The sequence below is a fragment of the Sorex fumeus genome, unplaced genomic scaffold (assembly GCF_029834395.1).
Source record: "Sorex fumeus unplaced genomic scaffold, SorFum_2.1 ptg000036l, whole genome shotgun sequence".
Lineage (NCBI taxonomy): Eukaryota > Metazoa > Chordata > Mammalia > Eulipotyphla > Soricidae > Sorex > Sorex fumeus.
Genome location: NW_026606093.1, coordinates 17,026,550 through 17,049,674, shown reverse-complemented (window position 1 = coordinate 17,049,674; position 23,125 = coordinate 17,026,550). Strand labels below are relative to the sequence as shown.

General features: G+C 39.4%; 1 protein-coding gene across 1 annotated transcript in view; it reads right to left on the bottom strand.

Moving 5' to 3' along the window:
* Positions 1-23,125, bottom strand: part of DNAH9 (dynein axonemal heavy chain 9) — a 577,218-nt gene that overhangs the window by 240,615 nt on the left and 313,478 nt on the right. Inside the window, exon 43 of the mRNA XM_056117744.1 lies at positions 1,691-1,887. Coding sequence (XP_055973719.1) covers positions 1,691-1,887 — 197 coding nt within the window. The remainder of the gene's footprint in view (positions 1-1,690; positions 1,888-23,125) is intronic.

Below are 23,125 nucleotides of genomic sequence, written 5' to 3'. Positions count from 1 at the left end.
ATGAAGTTAGAAGAAAAGGGAGAAATACAGAATGATTTCTCTCACATTGGATGTAAAGATAGTAAAAAATGGCCAAAGGCAACAGAATATGAGAATTGATCTATAGAAATGAGCTTACATGTACAAAGTGTCATTAGTGATGGAGAGGAGGATGGGCACTGGTCAATGGTGTGATGTTGGAATGAAACATTATTATTAACAGTATTACAAATCATGGTGTCTCAAATAAACAAAGCAAAATCCATTATCGTGGAACACTTACTGTGTTTTAGTATATATTTAGCAGTGAACAAATAAGTCCTCTGTGGACTCAAGGATTTACACTGGGTTAACAAATGAAGAAGTATCGGGGTATGATGGCCAAAATTATGTATGTTTTTGGATGCAGACTGTGCTGGCTTACCTAATTCTAGGGTGTGTCATCTTAGGTGACTTTTTTCTTTCCTCATATAAATTTCCTCATGTATAATTTAAAGTTATGGGACTCAGATTGGGGAATATGAAGTGAAGTATAAGCACAGAATAGTTTGAGTATAAATTGTTTGGGAGGTTTGATAGCTCCACTCATTCTTTAATTTGATAGAAACATTATTTCAAGCAATACTTAATTTTTTGAAATTAACTAAGAGCTTTGGTTCAGAGATAGTATGAGGTAATATGCATGCCTTGCACACTGTTGACCTGGCTTTAATCCCCAGGTCTTGTTGAACCATTGGCTTGGTTATCTGAGAATTACCATGAGTGGGTCCAGACCCTCTGAGCATAGCTTGGGAGTTCCTCGCTTAATAAACAAAATCTTTACCATAATAATTTAAAATTTAGCTTAGTTTAAGGTTTGGAAAGAGTTCTGATCTGTTTAGGTGCTTCTTTATGATCCCAAATTTTTCTTGGTGTCATTGTGATTATGGTGTGTGATTTCAGGGATCACACCCCTAAGCCACACCCTTCCAGCACCAGATAATCTCCTCATTGGCGACCCTCCAGAACTCATGGATGCTCCTCCCAGATGGGAGTATAGAAGGAGGCCCCCAGAACCATGCCACCAGACTCCGCACCAGGCTATGGGGTGGGTGAGAGCTCTCTCCATACCAAGGGACCCAGCCCCAGCAGTCAACCACTGCCCAACCACTGCCACGCTCCAGGCCGCTTCCTGTACTGCATGGCCACGCAACACATTATGATGCTTCCTACCCATTTATGCCTTTCAGAGAGCCTGGCAAGCTATCCAGAGTATCCTGCCTGCATGAGCAGAGCCTGGCAAGCCCCTCGTGGCATATTCAATATGCCAAATACAGTAACGACAATAGGTCTCATTCCCCTGACCCTTAAAGAGCCTTCAATTATTGGGAAAAGATGAGTAAGAAGAGACTGCTAAAATTTCAGGGCTGGGATGAATAGAGATGTTACTGGCATCTGCTCAAGTAAATCGAAGATCAATGGGATGACAGTGACAGTGACATTGTGATTATACCTCAGATAAGAAAAAAATAAGTCTATCTCTGAGTCCACTATTTGCTCCTGAGGGCCTGTGACAAATGCTACAGCTGTTACTCTAAGAGTCTCTTCTTGACTTTTGTGAGAGAAGAACTTCACACTTTCTTGGTTTTATCAATGTATTGTCAAATATCTAAGACTTCTGACATTTGATAGAAGAGAAAAGTGCAGAAAATAAAAAATACAGCATACTTACACGTGATGCATGGCATCCTCAAAGAGAACTAGATCCATTACTGTGTTGACTTCATTGTGGTTATCCAAGGCTTCTACAAGAATCTGACTCAAAAGTTCCCATGATTTTACAGGCATGTACTTGGGCTCACCAATACCATTTGCAAAGTGACAGTATATGTTCAGGTTTTGGGTCTGCTCCACAGGCACTTCAATATTCTGGCAATGAGACACAGATAAATTCAAAATGGCTTATTTATTTAACTGTATCTCATTCTGGACCCCCCACATAGTGATTTGCCCATTCTTTTATTTCTTTTTATATTCCTGGAAATTAAATATCAGTGCTGCTATCATACTTTCTCATGAGAAGTCCTTATAAAGTTTGATATTTATTTACCAACTCCATAGAGTCAAAGATGAGGTTTATCATTCATGTGGGCTAAAGATGGAAAATGGGATGTGGGAAGGACCCTTTGCACATGTACAATAAAACACCAAAGCAGAGTTATGGATATAGATACGAAGAGAATTTCTCTAAACAGTGTCTCTTTCATCAACACTGTTGGAGGTAGAGGTCTTTTTAAAAAATGTTAATTAAAAATGATCTTGTAAGCCCAAAATCAAAATAACTTTACTCAAATAAATATTTGAATTTGTTTCTTTTCTTAAGTTTCTTCTGTATGCAATCCCTGGGTCACAGGAGGTTGGTGGAAGCAGACAGGGCAGGGTCGGGTGGGGCTTCTGGTTTTAATCCCTTGGTCGCCAGAGATTGGTGAAAGCAGCCAGAGGATCTCTGTTCCCAGGTCCCTGTTGAGCCTGGAGTCCAAGGTCACAGAGTTCCGCTTACCTGATTCTGTGGGCTTCATTTATGTGTGAGTCTCAGCCTGAGCATCCAGAAAGTGTCCTGGAGCGTGGTGGTGACTGGATAGTGGAGATAGTGGAGGTCGACCTCTGGCAACCCAGGGATTACACACAGAAGACCCACCTACCAGTACCAGATAAATACCTCATCGGCAGACCTCCACTACCTCCACTACTCAGCCGCCAGGCTCTAGGTCACTTTCTGCTATGGCCATGCGACACATCATAAAACACTTAATACCCATTTCCCAAGATTCACTGTCACTGTCACTGTCACTGTCCTCCCGTTGTTCATCAATTTGCTGGAGCAGGCACAGTAACGTCTCCATTGTGACACTTGTTACTGTGTTTGGCATATTGAGTATGTCATGGGTAGCTTGCCAGGCTTTACCGTGCAGGTGATATTCTCTTGGTAGTTTGCTGGGCTCTCTGAGAGGGGCAGAGGAATCGAACCTGGGTTGGCCAGGCCAGCTGTGTGCAAGGCAAACACCTTACCCAATGTGCTACCACTCCAACCCTGTGCTATCACTCCAAATGCACCATATTTGATAGGGTTCAAATATGATTTGAACCATGAAAACACCTGCAAGGGCGATTAAAGGTTGCCCTAAAAGCCTCTACCCCTCTCAGAGAGCCTGGCAAGCTACTGAGAATATTCAGACAGCATGGCAGAGCCTGGCAGGCTATCCATGGCATATTCAATATACCAAATCAGTAAATACAATAGGTCTCATTCCCCTCACCCAATACAGCAGTGTTAAGAAGGATGTGGAAGGAGAGGCTGATAAAATCTCAAAGTTGAACTAGGCTGCCATAACGAAGGACAAAAATGAATGTACTTTCAATGAACGTACACTGCCATCAGATGCATCAATTGAGGACCTGATGGTACAAGGGCGAATGATCAAGTACGACATCATTGGTCTGACCGAGACAAGAAGGCATCAATCACATCATACCGTTTTCGACACTGGAGAAGAACTCTTCCACAGAACATCCAACAAAAGAGGCATTGGTGGTGTCGGCGTCCTTGTCAACACAAACTTGGCCATGAGCATTGATTCATTTGAATGCTAACGACCTGAATGGGATGATTACTCTTGAATAGATGTGGCTCACTGCTGGCAGTTTCTATCCTCATTGTCTATGCACCAAAATCCAATTATGATGAAAGAGAAATTGAGAAGTTCTACATGGAGCTGGAGAAGTTCTATAAAGAAGACTACACCTTCTACAAGATCATTGTTGGAGATTTTAATGCCAAGATAGGACTGAGAATGTTGCCCAAAGAAGTCTACATTGGGACGCATGGCCTAGAATGGAACGAACAGGGTGACAGACTGTCTGAGTTCATCATGTCAACCAAGACCATCCATGGTAACTCACAGTTCCAAAAGGCCGAATCTAAACGTTAGACATGGGAGTCTCCCAGTGGACAGTTCCACAATGAAATAGACCAAATCATATTCAATTGACGGTTTTGCCTGACCGATGTTGCTGTTGTCCCAAAATTCCAAATGGGATCGGACCACCGTCTCCTTCATGCAAAATTCTACTTCACAGAGTGGGGAGAAAGAAATGCAAAGTTTAAGAAGATAATGACCACCAACTGGGAGCTCTTTGACACTATTGTGGCAACATGAGAAGATGCCATCATTGACAAAATTGACGAGGAAAATGATTTACTGTTTCAGCACCTCCATGATTGTGTGAGGAATGCTGAGAGAGAGATAGCCACAAAAAATACTCCTTTCTTAGAAAACTCTTGAGTTTATTCACCAAAGTGGCTTGGCACAAGGCTCAGGCAACCGCAAACAAACACCTGAGTTCACAAAGCAGTGCAGAGAAGTGATAAAGGAAGACCTCAAAGAGAGAAGAGCAGCAGTGCTGGCAGATGCAGCAGAAGCCAGGAAATGCATTCGCAATGCCAGTACGCTGTCCTTTGTCAACTAAAAGACCAAGATGACTGCCCTCCGACATCCTGATGGATTTATCACATGTTCCAGAAGGGCAATGGAGAAGATTATCCATGACTTCTACTCAGATCTCTTCTATAGCCACCTGCCCAGATACCAAATTCCACAGGATGTATATGTCGTTCCCAAGGTCTCCCTTCTGAAATCCGACATGCTCTTTCATTGGTAAAGAAGCGAATTGCACCCGGACCAGACAAGATCAGATCCGAACTCCTGAGGAACCTGCCATCAGTACTCATCAACACACTGGCTTGGCTCTTCACATGCTACCTGTCTGAATGCAAGGTTCCATCCTAATGGAAAACCAGCAGGACTGTACTACTGTACAAGAAGGGAGACATCCACAACATTGGCAACTATCACCTGATCTGCCTATTGTCTATCATCTACAAGCCGTTCATTTGAGTCATCCTGAATAGGATTGGCAGAACACTAGACGAAGGACAACCATGCGAGCAAGGCGGGTTCCGAAAAGGATTCAGCAACATCAATCATATCCACATGATAACCAAGCTCATTGAGTTTTTACGAGAGTTCATGATGCCACTCTGTCTAACGTTCATTGATTTAAAGAAGGCCTTTGATTCTGTTGAGACAGAAGCAGTCATCGAAGCCCTAGCCAAACAGGGCATTCAAACTCAATAATACATCAGGATCCACCCTGAGCTGTGTTATGGGTTCACTACCACGATCTCACCATTCTTCAAGGAACTGATCATTCATGTCAAGAGCAAGGGTACCATTTCCCCAAAACTCTTCAGAGTCACCCTCAAGAACATCATGTGACAACTGGAATGGGAAGGAATGGGAGTGAAGATAGATGGTCAGCAACTACACCACCTCCGCTTTGCTGATGACATCGTTCTAATAACACCAAACATTAGCCAAGTGGCACATATGCTGACCGACATTGACCGTGTGTGTGGGAAAGTCGGACTACAGCCGAATCTCATGAAGACAATACTTATGAGAAATGCTCTTGTTCCTGACAGTCCATTCGGTCTCAATGGAACAAACACCTTCGAATGCAACAGTTATGTATACTTAGGTAGAGAAGTGAACATGATGAATAACCTGGCACCTGAGTTGCCAGGAGGAAGAGAGCAGCATGGAACACCTTCAAGAGCATTGAGGAAATAGCTGAGAGGATGAAGAACCTCCAGCTCCGGGCACATATCTTCGATTCCACTGTTCTTCCTGCATTAACACATGCCTCAGAGACCTGGGTCCTACGAAAACAGGATGAGAACGCTATTTGGGTCTCCCAAATCAAAAGAGCTATGCTTGGAGTATGACGCTTCACTCAAGTGAGAGAAAGAATCCGGAGTTCCGACCTCTGTCGACAATCAAGAATCAGGGAAGTTATCAGTTTGTCTTGGCATCGAAAATCAGATGGGCTGGAGATATGATGAGATTTGGAGATGACCGCTGGACTAGAGACATTAAATGACTGGGATCTATGGGACGTTATAAGATCGCATGGCCCCCCACCTACGAGATGGTCAGACTTCTTCGTCAAGTTCCTGAATGATCAGTCTGAGGCTCTTCATGTTCCTAGAACAATTAGATGCCATTGGACTACACTAGCACATGACAGGGATGAATGGAGATGTTACTGGGGCCCACTCAAGCAAATCGATGAGTAATGGGATGTCAAGTGATCAAGTGATCAAGTGATCTTAAATTTTTTATTTAAAAACAATACTAAAACTTTGCCTTCCAAGAACATTTAACTAATGGCACAGTTTTATAATATTTATTTATGGTTTGTGGGCCATGCCCAGAGGTGCTCAGGCCTAACTCTTGGCTCTATGCTCATGGAACACTTCTGGTTGGACTCTAGCTACCAGGTTTTTTTTTTATGAGAAAATATAGGTTTATTAGAGTATAGACACTTCCACCTTTTTATCTGCTTGCATTACTTTAGTTTTGGAGGTGGATATCCAGTGGTGCTCAGGGCTTCCTCATGACTCTGAGCTCAGGTTTCACTCCAAGTGGAGTTGGGGGGCAATAATTGGGCACAAGGAATCAAACCCATGTCTGCTTTGTGCAGCTCCCGCCCCTTAAACACTTCTAAGAGTACCATGGATCTCCCACCCACGTCAAAAACATGTCAATATTCTGACACCATATTCCACTGGACTCTCAGTTTGCACCCCCATATGGAAACTTCAATTCGGTGGTCTGAATCTAAGGATTTGTTTGGATTGAATGCTACTCATTTTTTAATATACCACTTACATATGTGATCAGTTCGTTTGTGATCTCTATCCTTCAGACATTCACTTAGCCCAATCCCCTTCTTGTTCCATCCACGTGTGCAAAGTCCAACTTTCTCTTTTCCAAAGATGAAAGCATTCCATTGTTTACATGCACATATCTACTTTATCTGCCCCTCTACTATTGGATAGGAATTGTTTAGAGACATGTTCGTATTTTTCCAAATAAGTGTTTTTGTGTTCTTCGATAGATGCTTAGGATTACAGTTACTAGATAATATGGCATATTTTTAATTTAAAAATCAAAATACCTAAAATTTTAAGAGATCTTTCAAAAACCACCTACCCATTCTCAACAAAAGAAAAAGCAGAATGGCACGGAGGTGAAGGTAGGATTCTTTTTAATCCTTATTATAGCCAGCACTTGTTTCTCTATGACCTTTGCGACATACATCATATTATCACTGGTATGAGCTGATAGGTTATTGTAGTTTGATTTGTGTACCCAGTAATCAATAGGGATGAGCATTTTATCATATACCTGTTTGTCATCTGTATGTATTTCTTGACTGTCTATAAACCCTTGTCCTCACTTTTAAAGGGGTTGTTTGTTTTTATTTGTTGCTGAGCTTAGTTCTTCATATATATTCATTTCCTCATGTCCTCTTAAAATTTTTTATTTGCCCATAATTTACAAAGTTATACATTGTTGGATTACATATATAAAATTTTCTATCACCAATCCTCCACCAGTGCTATTCCCAGGTTCCCTGTTCCACATCCCCAACCCCACTGCAGTCTGCCATCTCAACAGGCACTTTTTTTTTCTTTTTGGGTTACACTCAGCGATGCTCAGGGACTATTTCTGGCTCTGCACTCAGGAATTACTCCTGGTGGTGCTGGGGGGACCATATGGGATGCCGGGGATCGAATCCAGGTCGACTGCATGCAAGGGAAACTGCTGTACTATCACTCTGGCACCTTTTTAAGTTTGTTTATTTAAGTTTTTGTCTCATAATTTCAGCATTGTTGACTCTAATTTGAATATTTAGCTCTATCATTCCTCAATAGAGCCGATACAATGACACTTGCTCCGTTGCTACTCATCTGTTCTTTCTCCCCCATCCTCTACTCATTATACTTTCTGCTCCTCCCTATACTTTGTGACAAAGATTATCTAGGCATCCCACATTTAAACCATTTCTTCATCCAGTTACTCTAAATACCACATATTACTGATATCATCTTTTGTTTATCCTTATTCTTCTGGTTTACTTCATTAACATGGTATCTTCCAGATGCATTGTTTCAGCAAATCGCATGGTTTCATCATTCCTTACTGCTGCGTAGTATTCCACTTCATATGTATACTACAGCTTCAGGATCCACCTACCTGTTGTTGGACATTTAGGTTGCTGTCAAATCTTACCTATTGTATGGAGCACTGCAATGAATACTGCTGTGTATACATCATTTTGAATGAATGCTTTTCTGTCCTGAGAGTAAATGTCTGAAAGTGGAATTGCTAGGTATCCTGGCAGCTCAATTTTAAATTTATTGAGAACCCTCCATACTATTTTCCATAGGGGTTGAACCATCAGGGAATTACAGTTCCTTTGTCACAATATCTCTGACAACATAAATTGTTCCCATTATTTCTATATGCACCATTCACACTTATGTGAGATGGTATCTCATTGATGACTTGAGTTGAATTTCCCTAATAATAAGTGAAGGTGAGTAGTTTTTCATATACCTGTTACCCATCTGTTGGTCTTCCTTAAAGGAGTGCCTGTTAATTTTCCTCCCTATTTTTTGATGGGGTCTTAGGATATTTTTTGTTGTGATTTTGTGAGTAGTTTATATTTCCTAGATAACACGCTTTATCTAATATATTCACCACAGATACTTTTTGTCATCAGTTAACTGTCTTTTAGCTTAGGCCCATGTTTGCTTTCCATGCAGAAATTCTATTTTTTATAGTCTATTTATTTTTGATTCTGTCACCTTTGCCAGTGGTGTTGTTTTATTGCAGACACCTTTGATGTCCAAATCTTGGGGTGTTATGCCCATATTTTCCTCAATGTATTTTATAAATTCTATTCTGATCTCAAAGCCTCTGATCCACTTTGAAATGATTTTTGTGTAATGTGTAAGGTATGAATCCAGTTTTAAGTTTTCACATGTGATCATACAGTTTCGCTAGCACCTTTTGTTGAAGAGGCTGTCTTTACTTTATTTCATGCTCTCTGCTCCTCTGTAAAATATTAGCCGACGATATATGTGGGATTTGTCCTGTGGTATTCTATTCTGATCCATTAGAAACAGAGTCTGTATGACAATATCATGCTGTTTTGATCACCATGACTTTAGACTATATTTTCAAATTAGGTAATGAGATACACCTACTTTCTAATTTTTCAGTATGGTTTGGAGTATTCAAGGTCTTTTTATGATTCCATGAAAAATTTATTATGGACTGTTCTACGTCCTTGATTAATGTTGTCTGAATTTGGATAGGGATTGCATTGAATCTTTATAGTAATTTAGCTCAATTTTAAATTTATTGAGAACTCTACATACTGTTTTCCATAGGGGTTGAACCAGCAGGGAATTACAATATCATTCTTCCAATCCAAGAGCATAGAATACTTTTCCATTTTCTAATGTCTTACTTTCTTTTTTTTAAGTTTTTATGGTATAGATCTCCCCCTTCACTTGTTAAGTTTATTCCTAGATACTTGATACTCTTGGACTCTATTTTGAATGGGATATGTTCTCTGATCTTTTTCTCCTCTAATTTATTATCTGTATATAAGGATGCAACTGATTTTTGTGTGTTGACTACGTAGCCCACCACCTTGCTGTTTTATCTGTTTTGTATATGTATAATATCATGTCATCTGAAAGAGATAAATTGATTTCTGTTTTACAATTTGTATTCCTTGAGATCCTTTTCTTGTGTGATTGCTATTGCTAGGGCTCTTAATTCAATGTTGAAAAGTGTGGAGACAGTGGATATCCTTGCCTGTACCTGATCACAATCAGAATGCTTTCAATGTTTCATCATTAAGAATAATATTAACTGTTGTCTTGGTATAGATAGCCTTAACTATATTGAGGAAGGGCACTTTTCTGTTGAGTGTTGTTTTTAAAAAATCATAAATAGATGTTTAAATTGTATCAAAGCATTGTCTACATCAATAAACATGATCAGATGGTTTTTTTTATCTTTCATTTTATTGAAGTAGTAGATTATGTTGACTTGATCACTTGATCACTTGATATCCCATTACTCATTGATTTGCTCAAGCGTATGCCAGTAACATCTCCATTCATCCCTTTCGCATGCTAGTGTAGCCCAATGGCATCTGCTCATTCCAGGAACATGAAGAGCCTCAAAAAGTTTGTTCAGGGTCTTGACAAAGAAGTCTGACCATCTTGTAGGTGGGTGACCACGCGGTCTTTTGACGTCCTGTAGAATCCAGTCAGTAATGGCTCTAGTCCAGCAGTTGTCTCCAAATCTCATTACCTGTCCAGCCCATATGGTTTTCAATGCGTTGGCAAATGAGTCAGCGTCCCTGATTCTTGACTGTCGATGGAGGTCGGAACTCCGGATTCTTTCTCTCATTTGACTGAAACGTGATTCTTCAAGCATAACTTTTTCGATTCCTCTTTGGGAATAGCATTCTCATCCTGTTTTCCTAGGGCCCAGGTCTCTGAGGCATATGTTAATGCATAAAGAACAGTGGAATTGAAGAGATGTGCCCAGAGCTGGAGGTTCTTCATCCTCTTAGCTATTTCTTCGACGCTCTTGAAGGCGTTCTCTCTTCCTCCTGCACAACTCAGGTGCCAGGTCATTCGTCATGCTGACTTCTCGACCTAGGTACACATAACTGTTGCATTTGGAGATAGTCATTCCATTGAGAGCAAATGGGACACCAGGAACGAGACTGTTTCTCATGAACATTGTCTTCGTGATACTCAACTGGAGTCCAACCTTTCCACACTCATGGTCAAAGTCAGCCAGCATTTGTGCCACTTGGCTAATGTTTGGTGTTATTAGAATGATGTCATCAGCGAAGTGGAGGTGGTAGAGTTGACGACCGTCTATCTTTACTCCCATTCCTTCCCATTCCAGTCATCTCATGACATTCTTGAGGGTTTCACTGAAGACTTAATGCTAACTTATTTGCATATACTGAACCATCCTTGCATCCTGGGATAAAAAACATACTTGGTTGTGTGTGTGTGATTTTTTTGTTGTTGTATTTTTGACATGCTGTTGGATTCGTTTGCTAGGAGTTTATTGAAGATTTTGCATTGATGTTCATCAGAGATATTGGTCTGAAATTTTCTTTTTTAAAGAAATATTTGTGTATACTTTGGGTATCAGTGTAATGTTAGCTTTGTGTTGGGAAGGATTCCTGTTTCTTTGATATTATGGAAGAGATTATCAATCAGCTGCAATAAGTCTTTTCTGAAGGATTGATAAAACTCACCAATACTCCCTTTTGTAACAGGACTTTTGCTTTTGAGGAGATTTTTGTTTACTGTTTCAGATTTGCTATTTTTAAAATACTATGCTGCAGGCCTGGAGAAATCACACAATGGCTTAGAGCACCTGCTGTGTGACCTCGCAAGTATACAGGTATGAGGGAGTCGGAGATATAGTACAGTCAGTAGGGTACTTGACTTGCATGAAGCCAACCTGGGTTCAATCTCTGGCATCCCACATGATCCCCCCAAGCACATCCAGGAGTGATTCATGAGTGCAGAGCAGTAGTAACCCCTGAGCACCCCTGAATGTAGCCCCCCAAACCAGACTGCCTATACCTCTCCCGTCAAAAAAAAAGGTTTGTTTTATTCTTTGGTTTTTGCATTTTGATTACTATGTGACTTGGTGTTATCCTATTTGGTTCTATTTTATTTGGTACTGTTTTGCCTCTTTAACCTGTAAAGATGCCTTCCTCCAGAGAGTGGGGAAATTCCCAGCTATTATCTCACTCACTACTAGTTCTTCCCCTTGCCCTTTTCCCATACTTTATGGTATTCCGATTATTTGGAGATTGAGCTTCCAGTCTTTGCTCATTACATATTTTACATTTTCTTCCATTCTCTTGTTTCTCTTTTCTTTTTCAACTTCCTTATCAATTCTGGCCTTATTTTGTCTTCAAGTTCATCTATACAGTTTTCCTCATAAGCTACCGTGGATTGCTAGTGTGTTCTTTAACTCCTTCATTTTTATTTGTATAAAATATTTCATCCTTCGAAAAAGTTCTTTCAGGTGGTTAAATTTCTTCTTTCTTGATGCTTAATTTCATTGCCAAGTACTTGCTTAATTTGACCAGGTTCAAGCATTTTAAGAGGCTTGGGGACTTGTCTGTGTTTCTGTCCCTGCATACTAGTGCAGCTGAACTCCTTAGTTTTCCCATCGTTCTTCAAATTTTGTGGGTGTTAATGTTGGGGGTTATTAGATTACTTGCTTGAGAATTTACTTGTTGCATTGTTTATATTAGGCAGATATTAATATTCCTGCTATTCAGGTTATTTTCCTTAAATGGCAGTGCTGTTTGTATATGCTCCTAAGATTGTCAGCTAGTTACTGATTAGATATAACTGAGATTTAGGGCTATATGCTATCTGGGACAAAGGAAAGCCATACCCCACTGCCCCAAAGAGCACTGTAGCACCGTCCTCCCATTGTTCATCAATTTGCTCGAGCGGGCTCCAGTAATGTCTCCGTTGTGAGACTTGTTACTGTTTTTGGCTTATGGAATATGCCACGGGGAGCTTGCCATGCTCTGCCATATGGGCGGGATACTCTCGGTAGCTTTCCAGCTTCTCTGAGAGGGGCGGAGGAATCGAACCCGGGTCAGCACGTGCAAGGCAAACGCCTTACCCAGTCGCTTCAGTCCACTGCCCCAAATATGAGATGTATGTAGTCATTTCTTTGTGTAGATGCACTAGCATCCCTGCGGTTTTGAGTTTAGAGGACAAACTGATGTCAGGTTTAACCAATCCCTGGCCTTTGGCTGGATTCTGGCAGTGTGGGACAGAGAGGGTGGGGTTTCTCTCCCTCCCAGCTTGTGGTGGGTTCAGGCTTCAGTGGGCACACACTGGGGTTTATAAGGCAGACTGATGTCATCAGACTGATTCCTGACAGGCAAGGCTGGTGGGGGTGTCCCCAGCCTTCCTGGCATGTTGCTGCTCTGCATGCCAGGGGTCTCACAGGTCTTGTATGTGAATATTCTCTCACATTCAGTAGGATGTCTTTATTTTCAAGAAAGTTTCTTTCACACAACAGATGTCTTGTAGTTTGGTGTAATTCCATGTGTTTATTTTTGTGTTTTCGCCCTGACACTGGAGACACATTTTCTAAATATGCAGGATATCAACCAATACAGTGTTTGGCTCCAGGTTTATTCAATGTATTTTAAAAATTCAGGCCTAACATCTAAGTCTTCGATTCATTTAAGTTTGGGGTGTGTGTGTGTGTGTGTGTGTGTGTGTGTGTGTGTATGTGTGTGTGTGCGTGCTTACTGTTAGTCAGTGGTCCAATTTATTTAATTTGCATGTTCGCTTCATTCATTAAACAGACTTTCATTTATCCATTTTATTTATAATCTTAATTCCTTTGCTGTAAATGAACTGTCCATATATTTGAGGGTTTATTTATGAACTCTCAATTGATTCCACTAGTGTGTCTGTTTTTATTCTAATGCCACACTTTTATTTTAATACTACTGTTACTACTACTATTTTTACTACTATTATTACAAATAGTAGTAGGGCTGGAACAATAGCACAGTGCCTTGCACACAGCTGACCCGGGTTCGATTCCTCTGTCTCTCTCAGAGAGGCCGGCAAACTACTGAGAGTATTCTATCTGCACAGCAAAGCCTGGCAAGCTACCGTGGCATATTCAATATGCCAAAAACGGTAACAGCAAGTCTCACAACGGAGACATTACTGGTGCCTGCTCAAGTGAACCGATGAACAACGGGAGGACAGTGCTACTATTATACAAAATATTTTAATATCGGGAATGTGATGTCATGATTTTTCTTTCTCAGTATAAATTTGCTAGGACAATTTTATAATTCCATGCAAATTTTATTAGCATTTGTTCTGCATTCTTGTAAAATATCACTAGATTTTCAATGGAAATTATAATGAATCTGTATGAAACCTTGGGTAGGAGGGTCATTTTGACAATGTTAACTTCTTCAATCCGTGAACATGGAATATTCCACTTCCAGTTGTCCTCTTCTATTTCAGTCAGTAGTGATTTAATGGTTTTCAATGTATTTCTTACACATAGTTTAATACTTAGGCATTTGTTGGTTTTGGAAACTATTTTAAATAAATTATTTTTATTATTTTTTCTTCCAGATTATTTTTGCATATAGAAATACAATTGATTTTTATATTTTGAGTTTGTAGCCTGCTACATAGCTGTAGTATATTACTATTTATTGCTTTGAAAGGTTTTTTGGTGGACTTTTTAGAATTTTCTGTGTATGTTATTTTGTCATCTTCAAATAGTGAGAATTTAACTCCTTTACTGATTTGGGTGTAAACTAGTTTCATTCCTTGCTGAGCTGTTGTGATGAGAATTTCCATGAGTATATTGAGTCATAGTGAAGGAAATGGCTCTCTTTACAATATGCTTGAATTCAGAGGAAATACTTTCAGTTTTTCTCCAGTGAATATGATACTGGCTATAAGTTTGCTGAAAATAGTTTTAGAAAGGGCTCTTTTCCTTTCTATCCCTATTTTTGAGGCTTTTTAATCACGAATGTATATTAAACTTTATCAAAAGGCATTCCTGCATCATTTTATATGACTCTATAGTTTTGATCTTTCCTCTTGTTCATATGATATATTGCATTATGAGTATATTGAAAATCCTTGCATTTCTGGAAAATTATGGTATATGTTCCTTTTGACATATTGTTCACCAAAATTTTCTTAAGTGTCAAATTTCATCAGGATATCAGTATATCATTTTCTTTTACAGAAATGTTTCTGTGCTTTTATTATTTGGGTAATGTTTGATTCATAAAATCTGTTAAAAGTCTTCTTATTTCTTTTCTTTAGGGCTGGAGCGATAGTGCAGGAGTAGGGCATTTGCCTTGCATGAAGCCGGCCCAGCCAAGATGGATTCAATTCCTCCGCCCCATACAGCTAAGACTGGCAAGCTCCCCGTGGTGTATTTGATATGCCAAACACAGTAACAAGTCTCACAATGGACATGTTACTGGTACCCGCTCGAGCAAATCAATGAACAACAGGAGGACAGTTGTTGCAGAGCTTGAAGAGGATAGGAGTAAATCTTTTTTTGGAGGTTATTTTGTATTTTTTACTTTTTTCAAAACTTTGCATGAATTCAATTTTTCATAAGGCTGTTCAGAGTAATTTATTACATTCTTTATCTAATACCAAATCCACCGCCATTACACCTTACCGTCACAATGATTTTGAATTTTCCCACTGTCACCCAAGCCTGCCCCAGAGGCAGATCATAAATAATTTATTTTGTATTGCTTGTTAAGGGTGATCTTCTAAAAATGATTCAGAAAGTTTTCCTTAGATGAAAGTGTATGAAGAACATTGTATCTCATCTTAGAGCCCCTCTATAAGAGATTACTAATATTTTGAAACAGGTTGAGCCTTGTGTGTAATGTATATATATATATATATATATGTATTATGTATATTAGCACTGTAGCACTGTCTACCCGTTGTTCATCGATTTGCTCGAGTGGGCACCGGTAACATCTCCATTGTGAGACTTGTTGTTACTGTTTTTGGCATACCTAATATGCCATAGGGAGCTTGCCAGGCTCTGGCATGCAGGCGGGATACTCTAGTAGCTTGCCAAGCTCTCTGAGAGGGATGGAGGAGTCGAACCTGGGTCGGCCACATGCAAGGCAAATGCCCTACTCACCGTGCTATCGCTTCAGCCCATATGTATATTATATATTATTACATATATAGCAAGCTACCTGTGACATATTTGATATGCCACAAACAGTAATAATAACAGGTTTCATATCTCTGACCCAGAAAGAGCCTCCAATATGACAGCGTTGAGAAAGACAAGTAAGGAGAGGCTGCTAAAATCTCAGGGCTGGGATGAATGGAGATGTTACTGGCGCCTGCTCCAGTAAATCGATGAACAGTGGGATGACAGTGATACAGTGATATATACAGTTGATCGAGATCAGTTGCCTTCTACTTTACACTCCATCAAATATGGTGTGCTATGCTTGGTACATCAGTGGCATATAGTTTGAGATTTCGCTCCAGGAATTCTAAAATTTTAAATAGGGTGATACAGCTAGAGTAAATGCATCTATGGGCCTGTTGCTCTTTTCTGAAATTTATTTGTGAGTCTTTGGATCATAGCTATTAATGAGCTTATATGACACCAGAGGCAGTTCGTGGGCATGACTGCCAGGCTCCTGAAAAAAACAGGGAGATGGGGGGAGGTTGCCTATTCCCGACTCCATGTGAGGTTGGAGATTTAGGTCACAAAATCCACATACCTGAGTTTTCCAGCAGATTCATTCTCATGTGTGGAGTCTTATCTCAATCTTCACTTCCATGAAGATTGGCTGTGAACATGGTGGCAATTGGGTTCTGGAGGTTTTTGGCTGCTGGGAGCTGATGGGATGCGTGGGGCTCACCTGCCCTGCCCCCCAGGGTATCATAGAGGAACTCAGCCTGGAGACATCTCTGCTGAGGGACTTTTAAGAATTTACTAGTGAATCCATCCCTATCTGGGCTTTGTTTATAGGGAGACAAAATTTTTGTTTAAATTTCTTTATGTGATTAGTCTGTTCAGGTTCTCTACTTCTTCTGAATCAATCTTATAAGCTTTTATGGTTTTTAACAATTCATCAACTCTCAAGATTAGTGGTATAAAGTTATTCATAGTAACCTCTTACAGGCTTTTGAATTTCCAGGTATCCACTGTAATTTCTCTCCTCTTTCATTTCTGATTTGATTTATTTGGGTTTTTTCCCCCTTATGAATCTAGTTATTGAGAATCTAGGCTTTAGTTGTTGAGAATTTTTTAAATTATATATCTTATGAATAATCTTGCAGGGCAGAAGATTCTTGGCAGAGGTTCTTTTCATTCAGCATCTTGAATATACCATTCCACTCTCTTCTCACTTGTAGAGTTTCATTTGAAAAATCTGATGTAAGATTTATGTTGTTTCCCTTGTATTAGAAGCTTTGCTTCCCTTTTGCCACTTTACAGATTCTATTTCTATCTTTTGTGCTTTTTATTAAGGAAAGTCTTTTGGAGTTCTTTTAGGGTTTATTTTGTTTGTCATTTTTGGACCACCTGGAAGAATGCAAAGTCTCTCTTCTGAGACTGGGGAAGCACTCAGTAATTATTTTTTTCATCAGCCATGTTTTCCCCTTTCTTTTCTCTTCTGAAATTCTTATAGAAGGCTATTTCTTTAAGATGTTATTCTCATAGCTATTTACATTAAAATATCATATTTTCATTATTCTGGTATAATATTCTCTTCTATTGATAATGTTGTCTGCTTGTCTTTTAGGTTTAGACTTTTCAGCTTTACTGCTGAGTTCTGTAATTTAGCACCTTAATCTGTTTAAATAATCTTTCCTGATTATTTTGATTTACTGCCGAGTTCTGTAATTTAGCACCTTAATCTGTTTAAATAATCTTTTCTCTTTTTCCAGTCTGTTTTTCTTAGAATTATCGAATCTCTCTTCACATTTGTCCTGATTTCAGTGCAAACTGAGAGGATTTTTGCTCTGATGTTCTCTCTGAGCACCATGATGTACATGAGAGCTTTCCTGGGAGTTTGTCTTCATCTATTGATGAGGATTAATTTCTTCTCTCTCTTTTTTTTTGTTATTGATGCCTCATGAGAACTGAGGTGGAATTAAAGCTCCAGAGGTGCTTGGCAGTCATATAGCAGCCCTAGTCACAGTATCAGTCTAGTGCCTATGATACTACTGAGTTCTGGCAGCCACAAATTGCATGTTTCTAATTCTTAAATTCTGGTAAAATCAACCGGGTTCCTGAGGCACTGATTCGTTCCCCCTAGCTGACATCATGGAGTTTGTGGCACTTGTGCCCTGTAGTTACGATAGCACCAAACTGGCCAAGACTCTGAACCAGAGTTTATAGACACAATGGCAGTTGATTTTACCAGCATTTAAGAATTCAAAACATGGAATTTGTGCGATGTTACAGTTGGGCTGAATTAGGCGGTGACTGGAAACTGTAATCACCTGTGTGCCACATTACATCTGTTCAGCAAGCCCATCTTATAGCTGTAGGGGATTTTTGCATGTCAGTATCAATTTATGAATACTGATCCACTGTCTGGTAAGCAGGGTTTACCTTCAGATTACCTGCTACCTGTTGCTGCCTCTGAGCTTGTTCCTAGTTTCTCCCTTGGGAAAAGATGCTTCTAGTTGAAGCCTAGAGACAACTGTACAGTGTTTAGTGCTGTTGATTCCCAGTGTCTTTTTTGCTACAGTGGGTAGCACTGTAGCACTATCATAGATTTGCTCAAGTGGGTACCAGTAACATCTCTATTGTGGGACTTGTTTTTATGGTTTTTGGCATATCGAATATGTCACGGGTAGCTTGCCAGGCATTGGCATGAGGGTGGGATACTCTTGGTAGCTTGTTGGGCTCTCCGAGAGGGGCAGAGGAATCGAACCCGGGTCGGCCCGCATGCAAGGCAAACGTCCTACCCGCTGTGCTATCGCTCTGCCCCGCTGCATTGCGTACAGGCATAAAACGGAAACTTTTTGAAATGTTTGGGTCAGTTGTCCTCTTAGGTTAGAGATTATGTCTGTGGCACCCACTTGAGAAGAACATTGTTTCTGGTGTGTTTACAACTACCAGCCTGTCAGATTGTTTGGCCACTGGAAGCTGAAGGGTGTGTCCTACAGAGTGGGGCCAAAGGCATGAGTACTCGGGTGACTCAGACCTAGAGACCATCATGGGAGAGCTGTGATTGTGACCTGTTGGGCCAAGCTGATACTGGGACCTTCTGGGGAAATGTTCATGTCCAGAATGACTACTCCCAATATGAGCCAGATATGATGGTACCACCCTTTTTGGGTTTAACACGTCCTAACTGTTATGATAGCTAAATTTCAGTCCAAGACAGCCCAAGAGCTCAGTAGGAAGCTGCCAAGGGAGGGCAAGGCAGGACTGTATCAGTGCCTGTAAGGGTGCAGAAAGGCTGAAATTACTGGATGTGTCTTTCCTTGGTAATGACTTTCCCCATTCATAATGGAGTGGCAGCAGACTATTGTGCTCACAAGATCAAAATTTGTTAGCAACTTAGTCCCAATCTAAAAGTGATATTTTATAAGTCCTTTGCATTCATCTCTCTCTCATCCTAGGTTGGTATTTTCTGTCTAGTGCTGACTGCCAGACTTTCAAGTCCCTATTCTTTCTCTCTTTTTAAAAATTTTTTATTAGTGAAACACCATGAGGTACAGCTGTAGACTTACAAATTTTTGTGCTTGGGTTTCAGTTATACAATAATCGAGTACCCATCCCTCCACCAGTGCCCATTCTCCACCACCACTGATCCTAGTATCCCTCCCAACCCCCCCAGCCCCCCCATCCCACCCTGCCTCTGTGCAGGGCATTCCCTTTTGTTCTCTCTCTTCTTTGGTTGCTGTCGTTTTCAAAAGAGGCATTGAGTAGCAATCATATTTGGTCTATAGTCTACTTTCAGCATGCATCTCTCATTCTGGGAGGATCCCCCCAACACCCTTTATTTGGTACTCCCTTCTCTTTCTGAGCTGCCTTTTCCCCTAGCGTGTGTGGCTGGCCTCCAAGCCATGGAGTAAACCTCCTGGTACCTATCTCGGCTATTCTTGGGTGTTAGTCTCCTATTTTGTTACTTTATGTTCTCCAGATGAATGCAATCTTTTTATGTCTGTCCCTTTCTTTCTGACGCATTTCGCTTAGCATGATACTTTCCATGTAGTACCACTTGTATGTAAATTTCATGACTTCATCTTTTCTAACAAGTCTCTATTCTCTTAAAGTCTCTGCTTTTCCCCTTCCCAGACACTTTTCTCTGGATATTTCCATAATTATTCTTCTTTGAGTTTAGTATCTCTGAGATGATGACTGTTTTCTCAGTGTGAAACCTTGTGGAGTGCTGTGCTCCATTCACCTTTTATATGCTTTCTATTGATATCTCAAAAGTCTTAAGAGGACTATTCATTTTTGACCATCCTAACACCCCTTTCCAGAATGAAATTTTTTTAGCACAATCTATCATCTAAGTATTAAAGACACGCATACAAATAGAAATTGAACTCAGAAAGTAACTGCTGTAAAACCCTAAATTCCTGATACCTGAAGAGTAAATGTAGATGCAGTTTGTTCAAGAAAGAAGAGATTTTTAATGAAGTAGGAAGTGATACTTTTCTATGAGCAATAGTCCCCACTGCCATTCCTTTCTCTTAAAGTTCATACTAGAAGATCCACTTGAGAAAGAGACCACCAACATGCTAGTGGTTAGCTTTATAAATTCATTAGACAACTTTTACCCAAATTTAATATAAGTGAAGTTTACAATAAATCCATCAAGAAAAGAAGACTGCTATCTGCCTATATAAAGGAGAGAGTTGAAAGATTTAGATATCAGGAGTTGCTATATCTTTTTTTGTGGAGGCCACGCCTGGTAGTGCTTGGAGTTTACTCCTGACTCTGCACTCAGGATTCATTCCTAGCAGGATCAGAAGAACAGATGGGGGTTCTGGGGGTTGAACCTGGGTTGGCAGTGTGCATAAAAAGCACTCTACCCACTGTATTATCTCTCTTGACCCTGAGTATTTGTTATAGCTTAAAGGTGGTTTCAGGGTCATATAAAACTTTGAAATTACTCTGGAATTTCCAGATAGTAGTACCAGTGCCAGGACACTTTTGTGAGAAGTAGTTAAATGCAGAAGAGCCATGAAGTAAGGTGAAAATATGTCTTTGCAGTTTCAAAACTGGCTAATATATTAGGAATCAGTACAGAGGAAAATTAATTCACACTAATGATCTAGTAAAGGTACAAATAATGTGCAGTTCTAAAAAGGCTGAACTACAAACACTCTTTGATGAATAAAATAATGTCTTCAATTTTTATGAGGAGAGTCAAGATGTGAAGTATAAAAAATGAAAAATCCTATTCAGTGACTCAAAGGTTTCTTAATACTAATGTGTTCAAACAAAAAGGCCATACATCAGAGAAATTTAAGCTTCTTTAATAGTAAAAACAGAATTATATTGCTTCTTTGTGGAATTCTGGGAAATTTTTCTTTGATACCAATACCAAGATTTGGAAAATAAAAGTTGCTTCAGGCTTAAAATATAAATGTCACTGGGGAAGATAAAAATGATGTTAATTATATGTGGTCTATGATGAGAAGGATGTATCCTTATTATACAAACTCACATATTAATACCTATTTCAAAGACTATTGTTTGAGTTCTAATTTAGATGACTTAAGAATAGAGTTAAAGCTTCTTTTCAGGGTTAACAATAAAAATTGCCAATAAATACTGGCAATTTCTATAATATTCAGAGAATCTAAGATATGAGAGGGCTAAACATTAGGCCACATAAGATGCTAAGATTAAGGTGTCAGACCCAACAAACAGTACAGTGAAATTAATTACTTAAAATGCTGTCCATACATTAATAATGGTGACATAGATTAGAATGAACTATATATGCATACATATACACACATATACACACACATATATGTATATATATATATATATATATATATACATATATATGGAAGAGAGGGAGAGAGAGAGAGCTAGACCCAAGAATCCTATTAAGAAGTTATTGAGCTTAACCCAATAAGGCAAACCTGAGACAACAATGCACAAGACAACAAAATTTGTTTATTTCTTAAGTTCAATTGTGAAAAATAAGAAGTGTGTGAGGCAAATTTGGATTTGTTGATCCAAAGCCTCTGTTGAACAACAGAGGATTATGTTCTGCAGTAATTTTGAAAATAAAATAGAAAATGTCATCTTAGACTGCTCTATGTCATTGTTCCCAAGGCATGTTCCAAGAATTGCTTATTATGCAAATTATTAATAGATTGTATAAAGACCAACCTTTCTGGTTTAATACATTTTGTAAATTATATGTAAATAAGAATTACGATTTTTTGGGCTGTAATATATGGAATGCATTGTGACTCTCTAAAAGAATTACATATTATGATTATTTATTTTTTATCAAATTCCTTATTTCTCAGGAGTATATTATAATAGTGGAGAGCCTGGCAAGCTACCGAGAGTATTTGATATGCCAGACACAGTAACAACAAAGTCTCCAATGGAGACGTTACTGGGCCCGCTCGAGCAAATCGACGATCAACGGGAGGGCCTTTACCTTTACCTATATTATAATAGTGATTTGTTAGTACACATTTTGATAAATTAATAAGAAAAGCAATTATAGTATATAAAATGGTGATCAGATCCCATTTTGTTTGTGTGATAGAAGTTCAGCATCATATTTTCATATTGGAAAACTGTTAATTGAGTAATTAAGATTATGTCAAATTTATTTTGAAAAGACATGCCAGAAATGATAAACAGATAAAAAGTTAGTTATCTAACCAGAAAACATGAGATAATGGTCTGAAAATCGTTAGAGGTTTATTATGTAGATCTAGGATTAGTAAGACAGGGAAAGAGATTTTGGGTTTGCATTAGAATAAATTTCTAGTCTTTAAAATTAATCTAGATATTCCAAACTTCAAAGGTATTTCAGAGTTTTACTCATCTGCAATACAGTCATGGTTGTCTATGGAGAGATGATATTGTGTAAGGATTGGATTGTCAGTTGATATTGCCCAACTTTGGGGATGTTAATGAAAAGAATGCAAAAGAAGTGCTTTACAGACTTTCTTTCTTTTTCTTTTTGTATTGAATTGCTGTGAGATACAGTTACTAAGCTTTCATGTTTGAGTTTCAAACAATGTTTGAACACCCATCCCTCCACCAGTGCACATTCTTCATCGCCAATGTCCCCAGTATCCCTCCCCATCCAACCTCTTCCCCTGCCTCTATGGCAGAGATTTTTCCCCATACTCTCTTTACTTTCGGGCATTATGGTTTATAATACAGATACTGAGAGGCTACCTTCTAGAACTCCAAAGGACCCCTGGCACAGACTTTCTTAACACTCAACTTTTATTATTTGTGTCTGCTCTTTCCCTAACACTGTCTCAATATTAGATTTTTATTTTTCTTTCCTTATCTGATCTCTTTCTCAAGTTTAGGGCTGGAGCGATAGCACAGCGGGTAAGGCGTTTGCCTTGCACGCAGCCAACATGGCCGACCCGAGTTCG